The sequence below is a fragment of the Symphalangus syndactylus genome, chromosome 16 (assembly GCF_028878055.3).
Source record: "Symphalangus syndactylus isolate Jambi chromosome 16, NHGRI_mSymSyn1-v2.1_pri, whole genome shotgun sequence".
NCBI classification, from domain to species: domain Eukaryota; kingdom Metazoa; phylum Chordata; class Mammalia; order Primates; family Hylobatidae; genus Symphalangus; species Symphalangus syndactylus.
Window position 1 is genome coordinate 48,363,580 of NC_072438.2, and position 12,682 is coordinate 48,376,261.

Sequence of the window (12,682 nt, forward strand, 5' to 3'; positions counted from 1 at the left end):
ACCTCTGCTAGAGATTTCTTGCACATGATCACGAGACAGAATATTGAGTTCTGCTAGCAGTGTGAGAACTGAACTGATAGAGTAAACATTAACTTATGCTGTTAAAATTAAACTAGAAGCCCCCCAAATTAGACATAGGGGTGACATTGCTTTTCAGGGACAGTTAACAATTCTGTTCTTATTTCTCTTTTGCCATTTTTCATGATGAGCATTTTCTAAATTCCCTTCATTAAAAAGATTTCACATTGATTACATATCCCCCAAAGTATCTTGTTTTAAGAGAAGCAAAATTACATGATCTGAAAAAAACTATGCTATTTCAAAAGTTTATGCATGATCACATGGAGAAGGATGGCCTTCAGGATTTTCTTCCTAGAAACCAGCCTGATCCTGGTCGCCTAAGGATGCAGGTCTAAACTCAGAAAAGCCTGGGAGTCTTTTCCTTTTGTGTATTTCTTCCCTGGAGAAATTGCCTAGTTCAGAGTAATTTCTAGTTCAATGAACCCTAATGTTTCTGAATAGGTAGTAGTATTTATGGACCCTGTCTATAGTACTTTAGGCTCTTAAATCAACTATGGCAGGGGGTATTGCATTACTTTCTGTGTGGGAAAATCTCTGTATATATCTCTCAGACTATAAGCTAAGTTGTTAGCTGTACTATGTAGGACTGTGGCTCATTACTAAAATACTCGTCATACTCACATGCAACTTAGGATACCACAAGTTTTCCATTCAGAGTGTGTTATCCCAGAGTCATTTTAAAAGAATCACTTCTCCAGTAAACCTACTCCTCATTTTACTTCTTTGTGCATGATTCCAAGCAAAGCATTTCTTGACTGTGTTACAGCCAGTATACTCCTGTTAAAAAAAAAAAAAGGAATTAATTGGTCATGGCAAAATACGGTGGCCAGCTTAGAACAGGAGGCTGCACTTCAGGGCCTCCCAGAGATTGATACCAGCTTGGACTTCATTTTCTGTTTCTAATTCACTTGCCTGATTCTGTGGGGCTGTCAAAAGATTAGTGTTCTTCTTTTTAAATAGTGTCTTTCTTCCAAAAACTGCATTCCCAACAGATGCACTCTCTACAGAGGAGTAGCTTCACCCACCACTAAAATGTCACAATTCCTTTAGGGTGAGCTAGAACTGTTCAAAGGGCACAGCAGTGGCAGTAGGCAGGAGCATGAATTCAGGAATGGAGGGAGAACAACAGAGAAGGGCGGCCCGAGACCTGCTGGGGGAAGGGATTGCGTGTGGAGTGTCAGCATCTGGACCCGGGACGGGCACTATGGGTGACGTCATATCATCTCTTCAGTTTCCTTCTACCTCATCTTTCTCATTTGAAACTCTTGGGACCGTCACTTTCTTACTTTAGAACTAGATCCTAAATTAGGTTAGGAATTTAGAAAAATGCTTTGTCTGTACCTCCTCATGCCAGATAATTCCCAGTCATCTTCAGTTGAATCACCTTTATGGTAATAAGATTGTGATAGCAGTTACCTTGCAGATGGGCACCTGTTAATTGGTAAATATGACTTAAGGACCTACCCTATTACTGGTTTTTTGAAATAGAAGAATACACTTCTAAACTTGCTAGGAAAAAAATGTTCATAAAGCCACTAGAAAAGTATATAGAATGACGTAGAATTAAATACAGAGGGACTCATGACTTAGGATGGTTCACCTCACGATTTTTCAATCCTATGAGGTGCAAAGGCAATATATGTTAAATAGCAACTGTACTTCAGATTTTGAATTTTGATCTTTTCCTGGGCTAGTAATATTCAGTAGGACACTCTCATGATGCTGGGCGTGGTTGTGAGTGAGCCGCAGCTCCCAGTCAGCCACGAGATCACGAGGGTAAACAACCGATACTCTATAGTGCACTGAATCTCCAGATGATTTTGCCCAACCGCGAATGTAAGCGTTCTGAGCATGTTTAAGGTAGGTTAGGCTAAACTATGATGTTTGGTAAGTTGGGTGTATTCAGTACATCTTTGATTTAACAATATTTTCAATTTACAATGGGTTTATCAGAATGTAAACTTAGAAGTCATGGAACATCTGTACTAGATGGTGGAGTAAGAAAACCAGAGGAATATAAGATTGCAAAGAACAGGCAAGATCTTCGTAGGCTGAGTTTAGTCTGGGAAGGTTTTGTGTGGGATGTAGATTTTGAAACTTGACAGTAAGTGTGGGATTTGTGTTGAAGTGGAGGAGGGGCTATTCTACACACCAGAAAGGGCAGGATCAAAGGCATGGACAGTGGTGAGGAGCCCACCGGAGGACCCCAAGAAGGATAAAGGTGATGAGGGTGCTGTACATTGTAGGCAGAGGGATCAGGTCCTCCTGTGGCCACCCCATCCCTTCGCCCCCAATTATCCCTGAGATATTTCAGGGGTTTTGTTCATTTCAGCATCTCTGTTAAAGGCCCAGTGGAAACCTCACACTTTTTTTTCGTTTAAAAATATTGGCTTCTGTAAGAAAATCATGTTATAGCACACAAGCAGACTCCTAGAATATAGGACTGTAAAAGAATTTAGAAGGTCTTCTAATCTGAGGGCTAATATATCCTATGTTTAGTGGCCTACAAAAAGATATTTTTATGTATGTCTCCCCGAAAGCTATTCCAGTGTTGTCTTGATTCACTGTCAGTTGTATTTGTATCTGAAGCTCTTCTTTCCTCAGTGGCACCAAAATGACCCTTTTCGAAAATAACAAAAAAATACTTCATACACTAGATCAAAGGTCAGACTCCACCTGAACAAGTCAAACTGTCTAAGCCTCAATTTATATTTAAAAAGAAGTATAATAATAGCATAGACATCAGATGGTTATTGTGAGAATTCATGTCTGTAGAGCACTTAGCACACTGTCAGGGTGACTCAGAGACCACAGGTGCCACTCAGCTATCTTTAATATTGTCATGCAACAAGTGGGAGTCAGGAATTATAATATTTAATACATTTTTCAGAAGCCCAAAAAGGCAATCAGTATGAGGTTTTTTGGATTAAAGTAAGATGGTCAAAATTACCATCTTGAACAGACATGAATTTCATACAAATGAGATGAATTCCTTTTAACCTTCTAACTCAACTTGTTGTTCCAATTGTAATTCTCTAAAAAACATACAGATGTGGACAGCTTTTTCTAGAAGACAGTTGTCCTTGCAGACACTTACATGATTCTTCCTGCAGGTCTTTTTTTCCCCCCCCCTTTTGTAGAGAATGGGGTCTCACTATGTTGCCCAAGCAGGTCTCAAGCAATTCTCCGGGGCTCAAGTGATTCTCTCACCTCTTCCTCCCTAAGTGCTGGGATTACAGGCATGAGCCACCATGCCCGGCCCTTCCTGCAGCTCTTTTTGCCTCTCCTTTTGTTCCCTCCTTTCCAGTTCTGGCCCCCTCCTGCCACCCAAACTCCTGACTCCCACCCATCGACCCCTGTGCCACTCCCTTCCATGCCTGTTCATTGGATCTCTCTCACCAGCTCATCTCAAATGTCGTGGCCCATGCTCTCCCTCCTAGTCAGCACCATCCCACCAGGTTTGTGGCAATTTTCCCTCATTGACCAAGGGCCAAACTCACTTGTTGGGTATCTAAACTACTTCATCTGCTTTTCTCAAACTAAGTTACAAGGTAGGTCTGTTTTTCCTATTTTGAAAAAGCTCTAGGTCTTCCTCTTGAAAATTCAGTACGTATGTTTTCTGATCCAGGAAAACACAATTGGATCTTTCTTGAAGCATTGCATTTTGCAGTGAGAGCAGGGTGAAGGCATTTGAGTAGGTGCTGTTTTTCTTATAACTGAGACCAACTGCAAATTCCTTTTAGATGGCAAATGTCAATAAACATTTCTTTAGAAACTGGTTTTCTCCATCTAGAAGTAGTTGTAAGATTGCTAGATTTAATGATTTTTAGAAGTCATTAAAGATATTTAGATCCAGATGCATTTACAGATTTCGAGAAAACATACATCAGCGAAAATAAAAAATTAACCTGGCCTATCTATCCAGTTACCTGGATCAAAGCCTCATTTTTTTTTTAATTTGAAAAGTTTAGTACAAAAAAAAAAGTTTAAGACATGGAGAGCCTGATTCTCCATATAGATTCACTGTCTTCCAGTGGCAGTAGATATTTGGAGGTATAAAAGTGAAAAGAGAAACCCATGCGCAGCATATGTGGCACCTGGGTCTGGCACTGCAGTGCCAGAGCATAAATAGACTGATTTTCCAGGCTTGTGTCCAGATGAGTTATCCAAGGTGAGAGCCAGGAAATCACTCAGAGTCACAGAACCGTTGCTCGGGAAAGGACATTGGACATCACTTGTTCCAACCCATAGGGGTTAAATGACCAGTCTGAGCTCACCAGCAACTCCATGCGAGAAACAGGCCCAGCACCCAGACCCTCAGTCTAAGGAGAGTGCTTGCCCTCCTGCTTCACATGTCTAGTACATCTTCCAATGTCGTTCTCTGGGCCAGTCCACCACCAAGATTCTAGTTAAAATGAGCAGCCAGATGCCAGGTAGGCTTTGGGCTAGACCATGTCTCTCTCAAGCCAGGAAACTGCCACCTCCCACCTGAGGCCCCAGAGCTGAGTCTGGCACCCAGGCAGTTTGGATCGCGTTCTCAGTTAAGGGCAAGCCAGCCCCTGGCTGAGTCCCATGCAACCTTTCTGTGCTCTCATTCATTCACGTCCAGGCATCTCTTTTTATTTACTTGTTTTCATTCTTGAGAAAGTGTTACCAGTTGGAGAATGGAAGGGCTGTCCTCTGTTGAGCTGTAACCAAAGAAAAATACGGGTCAGAAAACACATTTTTCCATCAAGGCGGGTTTGTTTGAAGCAAACCTCTGAGTGTATCCCTGCCAACTTTGAACTCATTTCCTTTGAAGTAATGATGTGAGTACAGAAGTAATAAGCCTCCAGGATGGAGTATCCAGACATTAGTTAATTAACCTGGCTTTGGGGATTTCCCTTGATTACAGATAGCCTATATACATTGCAGAATATAGAAAACTGGAGAAAACATCAACTACCTATTACTCAGCCACTCTGAAATTAATGCTAAGATTTTTAGAAAATGTATATTCTTCTTTTTCTCAGTGTGTATAAAGTATTTTTAAATGGGTTCCTGTTATTCAAATTGCTTGCTTTTTCTCTTACTTTATCTGAGTATTTTGCTAGCAGTAGCCAGATTTTGATGACTAGCATACATTTAAACTAAGCCTGAGAGTATACATTCCATAAATAATGCATAATATTTATTTACTTAACAAGGATTATGTACGTATCTGGCCCCTAATTCCTCAGAACATGGACTGAACAGAAATCCCCGAGATGAGCTGATGACTGGGGGCAGTTGGGTCCCCAGGAGCCCTAGGAAGTGGAGAGATTCCAGGAGAGTTCTAATCTTTTGCAGAATAAATGAGTGGGAGGTAGAGGAAAGAAAGGGAATGGAAAAAGCAGTTTGAATCACTTCAGCAATAAACAAGACTCTCAGGTGATAGATTGCCTCTCATGTATCAAAACCTCTGAATACTGGAGGACAGCTTGGAGCGAGTGTGACTCCAAGCCCAGATGGTGGAACATGGAGGTCACCAGCACAGGCAGGGTTCCCACCTCCCCTGCCTTCTAGCAGTATGACCCTCGGTAAGTCGCTTAACCTCCCGGGCCTCAGTTTCTTCACTTGTATAAAGGGAATCATATTGGTACCTACCTCCTAAGCTTGCTCTGAGAATTATGTGAGATGATTCTTACGAAGGGCCCAACAGCACTGACACGTGGCAAGTGCAGTACATATTGATTGCAGTTTCTGCTGTTGCTACTGTCAATTTACCATATCGAATGTCAGGATGTAACCTTTAAAGCATCCTTTTAAGGTAAGTTATCTGGAGTTTAGTATTTGAGTGCTGAGCCATAGAGAAATGCCTTGAGAAATGCGAGAATTCTTTTTTTTTTTTTTATTATACTTTAGGTTTTAGGGTACATGTGCACAATGTGCATGTTTGTTACATATGTATCCATGTGCCATGTTGATTTCCTGCACCCATTAACTCGTCATTTAGCATTAGGTATATCTCCTAATGCTGTTCCTCCCCCCTCCCCCCACCCCACAACAGTCCCTGGAATGTGATATTCCCCTTCCTGTGTCCATGAGTTCTCATTGTTCAATTCCCACCTATGAGTGAGAACATGTGGTGTTTGGTTTTTTGTCCTTGCGATAGTTTACTGAGAATGATGTTTTCCAGTTTCATCCATGTCCCTACAAAGACACGAACTCATCATTTTTTTATGGCTGCATAGTATTCCATGGTGTATATGTGCCACATTTTCTTAATCCAGTCTATCGTTGTTGGACATTTGGGTTGGTTCCAACTCTTTGCTATTGTGAATAGTGCCGCAATAAACATACGTGTGCATGTGTCTTTATAGCAGCATGATTTATAGTCCTTTGGGTATATACCCAGTAATGGGATGGCTGAGTCAAATGGTATTTCTAGTTCTAGATCCCTGAGGAATCGCCACACTGACTTCCACAATGGTTGAACTAGTTTACAGTCCCACCAACAGTGTAAAAGTGTTCCTATTTCTCCACATCCTCTCCAGCACCTGTTGTTTCCTGCTTTTTTAATGATGGCCATTCTAACTGGTGTGAGATGGTATCTCACTGTGGTTTTGATTTGCATTTCTCTGATGGCCAGTGGAGAAATGTGAGAATTCTTGAAAGCAGAAGTTCTCCGGCATACGTAAGTGGTAAAACGTTGCTGGAATGTGGTGCGCTGGTACAATAAGGCTTAGTGAAGTAGTTAGTGCTTGAGCACCCCGTCCCTTTTGCATCAAACATTAGGTCTAAAGGGCTTCATGAATTATCTTATTTCATTGATTCTAATTGGCACACTTTTCACATTTTAACATCTCTAAATCAGGATCTGTCTTATAATCAAAAGTGCATCATATTTAACAGATGGTGTGTTTTCTTTCTTAGTAGTACCTAAAGTAATACAACTTAAAATTGATGGCATTTTAGATTTAATAAAATATGTTCATTTCTTTGTTCATTTTTGGTCTGGTGAGGCTTTGGCCCTGTTGCGTAGTTATTTATTTTGTTTATAGTATTTGGAAACACCAGTGTTCTCAAGAGGCTCATTCATCAATATTTAACTGCAAATTTGGTTCCCAGTCTCAGATAGTTTTCTATAATGTAATCCATTTGTGGGGAAGGGGAAGCTAAAAATCAGTATTTCTGCCAGTATTTTCTATATAGGCATCATAAAACAAAAATATCATCATGTATTAATATTTCTACATGTGCAAGAGAGCACTTTAAATTATAAAACCCAAGTTATTCTTTTGCAATGCTAAACTGGTTGATCTTCAAATCCTACTACCATGTTGGTGGTTCATATAGCAAACAGTGTAAACACACACATGTACCATAACCTAAATATAACAAAAGAGACCAGTTAACTATCTTCACTCATTTAAGTCTCTTGCAGCGATTCAACTGAGACTTATTGGTATATTAAAATATTACAAAATCCAAGGTGGATGCATATTTCCTGCCTAGGGTTTTAAAAGTGCATTTTAACTTAATATTATGTTCTTCCAGAATTGATACATGACTATCCATCATTAGAAAATGCCCATCTAATTATGAAGACTTCAAAACTACTCCATCCTCCAAAGAAAAAATCACTTTTTTGCCACTAGATGCTATTGTAAAACCTTTTAGAAACTTGAAAGTTTTGTTGTTTAAAATTTCTTTGTTTTTAAAGAATTCAGTGATGGTTTCCACCAATGCATTAACTTTAAATACCTTTCATTTTGAGAGGCAAAATTTGATTTATGGATGAAATATATATACTTATGAGAAACGAATAAATTCATAGTTCTCGAGAATCCATGGAGATATTTTATGAGTTAATAATGCCTTTTCTGAAACCAACTTTAGCCTTTATCTTAAAACCTCTTAAAATTTATGCAATATTTCATACACACTTTAAAATTTAACTTTAGCTTTTTACAAGAAACTTCTACCAAAAAATGCAATAGTCATTAACTTGCTGTCTTTAATTGTCAAAATATAATCTAGCTAGTATTTAATTTAACATTTTATTTATTTTTACTAAGTAAATATTGTAATAGCAGGATAATTTTGGACTTCATTCTAGAGTCAACTGGCTCCCAGTGAAAGACAATGTAAAATTACATTGATTTTGTTTTCCAATTACAGAAGTAATACATAGTCATTACAGAACATTTTGGAATATATAAAATGTATGTAAAGAGAAGGAAAAGTCACCCAAAATTTAAGCACATTAAAAATAATCACAATGAACATTTTTGTATTTTCTATCTTTTTTTTCTATATGTTTACGTACAGGCATGTATATAATTCTATACGTGTAAACATCAAACTATATATACAGTTTACATTTCCTATCATTAGTAAGTATTTTCACTATTATTAACTATTATTCAACATCTTATTTTTTTGTGATTATATTGCCTTTATGGACATGCAGTAATTCATTCAATCATTCCCCAATTATTGGATATTTAAGTTGTTCCAATTTTTTTTACTATTATAAATTCCATCAGGCATAAAACTGACACAATTGAAGTACTACTGAGAGAGAGGAACACAAGCATTAGAGTAATAACTGGAGGTGCCATGGAGATGAACATGACAGTGATGTGCCAAGTGGATTGGACAGTGAGGTTCAAATCACAGAGACTTCTTAGTTGAGAACAAGGAAGAAAGGAAAGCTGGAGTCCCAGCCGTAGAAACAGAAAGGAAGTGATGTATATGAAAACTAGTATGTTAGAAACTTAGCAGGACTTGGCAAATATGAATATTCATGAGGTATGAATCAAAGATCACTTCAAAGTTTATGTGATGGGAAGAATTGCTGCCATAAACAGAAATTGTCAAATTTGGAGGAGAAGGCCATTGACCCTAGAGGTGAAACCGAAGCTCTGATGGACTCTCACAGCTGGAGATGAAAATATGAGTTATACACGGAGAATGTAATGGTGAATCCACAGGAATAATTGATATATTTGAGGGTAATTCAGCACAGGTGGAGGAAAACAGGGTCCAGTTGAAATCTTTCGGAATGACCCATATTTTGATGAAAAGGAATAAGAACCAGTGAGAAAAAAGTAGGCTGAAAGTGGGGAGGAGAGGGAAAAGGAGAGAATGAATTAGAACTCCAGTAATAGAGATTCATTGGGAGCCCAGGAAGGATGAGAACTGCAGACTAAAATCCACAGTGCTAAGGGCCACAGGCAACTATGCCAAGACAGGCCACTGAGAAGTTAATTGTAACCTTTAAAGAACCACAAAAAACTTCACTGGTGTTATGACCCTAAGCCAGCTTGAAAGGCGTTCAAGAACAAGTGGGTGATAGCCATGATTTTGAACTTTTGGTGGTGAAAGAAAAGAAAATGTGGGATGTACGTCCGAGGCAGTCATAGGAGGTTTGGGGAGATAGGGAACCCCATGGGTGTCTTGTTCTCCATAGAATGCTCCTTCCAACTAATCCAGGCTCTTGCCATGAAGCTGCCTGGGAAGTAGAAGAGGGAATTTATATGGGCAAACCACTTTGTTGGCCCAAAAATTACTGCTTAAAAAATAATTTTTAGAACATTTAAAGGAATAATTTATTCAAGGGGGAAAAAAATCTTTTTCAGGCAACCATTGAGAAAACGGAACCGAATAGTCAAGAGGACGAGAATGATGGTGGAAAACCAAGAAAAAGGAATATAGAACTTGCCTCATCAGGTTTGTTTCATAAGAGACTAGTTTTAAGGCAAATCATGGTAACTGTTTAAGATGTAATGGAAATAGTAAAGAATTTTTCCTACTGAGCCACAGAAAAGTAGTAATTAAACTCCAGGAGTGGCGCGGTTGTGCTGCCACCTAGAGGCTTCCTGGGGAAGTTCTGCCCATATGGTTAATGTTGCTGTGAAAATAGGAACCCATTCTTTTTCTTAAAGCTACCCAGTTTTATTTTGTTTTTTAAATATTTATCTCTATAATCATAAAGAATATTGTGTTCTCCCATATAAATCTTGCTAAAAATTGAGGGTAAGATTTTGATACACAGAAACAGCAATAGATAAGCGAGAGGTCAAAAACATAAAAATAGATGCTGAAATGGTAAAGCTCACATATAGTTAAAAATGAATAAAATAGTGCCATGAATCTGGACAGTGAGTATAATATACGGTATTTGTTGTTTTAGAAAGGAGACCCTGTTCCCAAAAGTCTTGTTCCTCAATATTTTTTTGCAGCCTTATCAATATGTTTAACCCTTTTCTTCTTTTGATAAACAGTAAAACCTCTCACCCTCTTTCAATACCAAATTATTATTTTTTATAAGGCCTTTCTCAAGTGTTTACCTCTTGAGAAAAATAATTTGTCAATTATCAAATTATTTTTAGGTAAGATTTTTAAATAAATATCACAAAATAATAATAGCATGTGCTTTTTCAAACTAGATTGTGCCTTCACATTTTGATATGCCCCCTTAGGTAGTGACTTTTCCACCCCTTCTAAAGTGAACCTAATTCTTCTTTATGTATCAGAGAACACTTTATTTTCATTGCATTATATGCATATACCCCACAATTCATAACACATTCCAATTAAGAAATTCTGATGTTAAAATGGAGCATTGAAATACAAAAAGAGGAAGCATCAGGTTGCTGCTCATTCACTGGGATAGAAACTACCTGTAGGTGTTCTCTTATCTAGCCCAGCTGTCATAATCATTATATGTTTCGTGTCAGCATTCTGTTCCATGTGGTGTTATTCAGATGTAAACCGTGACCCTTACTAAAAACTTAAGTTCTTCATAGTGTTGTTATAGGACGTGATTTATGTTGCTTGTTGTTCAATACCATGAAAGAGCTTTGGGAATTCCAGCATCTTAGGCTCTTTTATATCTCTCAGCACACTGTCATTCGGTTTATATTGCCAGGACGGGATATGGACTGAATGTACTTCATGGCATTGCAGAATAAATGGTTCTATAGTTATTTGATTTTCTTTTCCTTCTCTGTGTTTCTGGATGTAACTCCACTGCAGAACCACAGCATTTTACAACAACTGTGACTCGATGCAGCCCGACTGTGGCCTTTGTGGAATTTCCCTCCAGCCCCCAGCTGAAGAACGATGTGCCAGAAGAAAAAGACCAGAAGAAACCAGAAAATGAAATGAGTGGAAAGGTGGAGTTGGTGCTGTCACAAAAGGTGAAGTGCAGAGTGGAGGAAAGCGGTTAAACCCACAAGTTAACATGGCCCCATATTACAGCTAGCTGCTGCTGTGGCAGTTATGAATAATGAAGATTTATTTCTCTCCTCATCTTTTCTCCTATCTTTAATCTGTAGTTTTTCTTTTTCGTGTGTGTGTGTGTGTGTGTGTGTGTGTGTGTGTGATGGAGTTTTGCTCTTGTTGCCCAGGCTGGAGTGCAGTGGCACGATCTCTGCTCACCACAACTTCTACCTTCCAGGTTCAAGTGATTCTCCTGCCTCAGGCTCCCGAGTAGCTGGGATTATAGGCGTCCGCCACCACACCCAGCTAATATTTATATTTTTAGTAGAGACTGGGTTTCACCGTGTTGGCCAGGCTGTTCTTTGTGGAAAAGTGTAATATAAGTTCTAAAGCCTTGCAGTTAGGTTTTAGTTTGCTGTGTGTGTTTGCTTATTTGCTTTTTAACCCATCAGCTTACTGGCTAGTCTCTCTCCAATAATCACCTATTTGTTAGCAATGGTAATTCTGATGCCACTGGATTTGGATAACAAGAGACCTAGAAAATTATTATTCTGATATAATAGGTCTTAAAGTCTTGTTTTTATTAAAGTTTCTTCCTTGTTTAGAGTCTCATCTCATTCACATTAGCTTGATTTGTTTTCAGGTACAGAATCTAAAAATATTCATCAGTTACACCAGTTGTTCTCAACCTTGATTACTCTTGAGAATTTAAAAAATACCAAGCTAGCTGGGCGTGGTGGCTCACAACTGTAATCCCAGCACTTTGGGAAGCTGGGGCAGGAGGATCACTTGAGCCCAGGAGTTCAAGACCAGCCTGGGCAACCCAGAAAGTCTTCATCTCTACAAAAAAAAAAAAAAATAGTAATAATAATAATAGTTAGCCAGGCATGGTGTGAGCGCCTGTAGTTCCAGGTACTCTGGAGGCTTAGGTGGGAGGATCACTTAGCCCAAGAGGTGAAGGCTGCTGTGAGCCATGATTACACCACTGCACTGTAACCTGGGTGACACAGCAAGACCCCATCTCAAAAACAAACAAACAAACAAACAAAAACAATCCAAGCCCATTCCAGACCAAATAAATTAGAATCTCTGGAGGCAGAGCCCAGGCATCTGTATTTCTTAAAGCTCCCAGGTAATTTTAATGGGGCACCAAGACGGAAAACCACAGACTTGCACAACTGGAAGACTATCCGTAGTGGTGTACCAGCTTTCAGAATGAACCCTCAATTTGGATCTGACCTTAAAGTGAAAAATCTACCACTTGTAGTTCCAGTTTATTCATCATTTACTCAACCAGTATTGGCTGTGCACCTACTGTGTCATGCCTGGCCCTGTGCTAGGTACTGGATAGTCAACAGTGAACATGATGCACTCCCTGGCCTTAGGAGCTGAGAATTCTGTATCCTTGGTA

At 39.1% G+C, this 12,682-nt stretch overlaps 1 protein-coding gene across 18 annotated transcripts in view; it reads left to right on the forward strand.

Moving 5' to 3' along the window:
* Positions 1 to 12,682, forward strand: part of LIMCH1 (LIM and calponin homology domains 1) — a 339,225-nt gene that overhangs the window by 291,138 nt on the left and 35,405 nt on the right. For all 18 annotated transcript variants that reach the window (XM_055246654.2, XM_055246657.2, XM_055246661.2 and 15 more), the window contains 2 exons: positions 9,687 to 9,777; positions 11,086 to 11,249. In XM_055246654.2, coding sequence (XP_055102629.1) covers positions 9,687 to 9,777; positions 11,086 to 11,249 — 255 coding nt within the window. The remainder of the gene's footprint in view (positions 1 to 9,686; positions 9,778 to 11,085; positions 11,250 to 12,682) is intronic.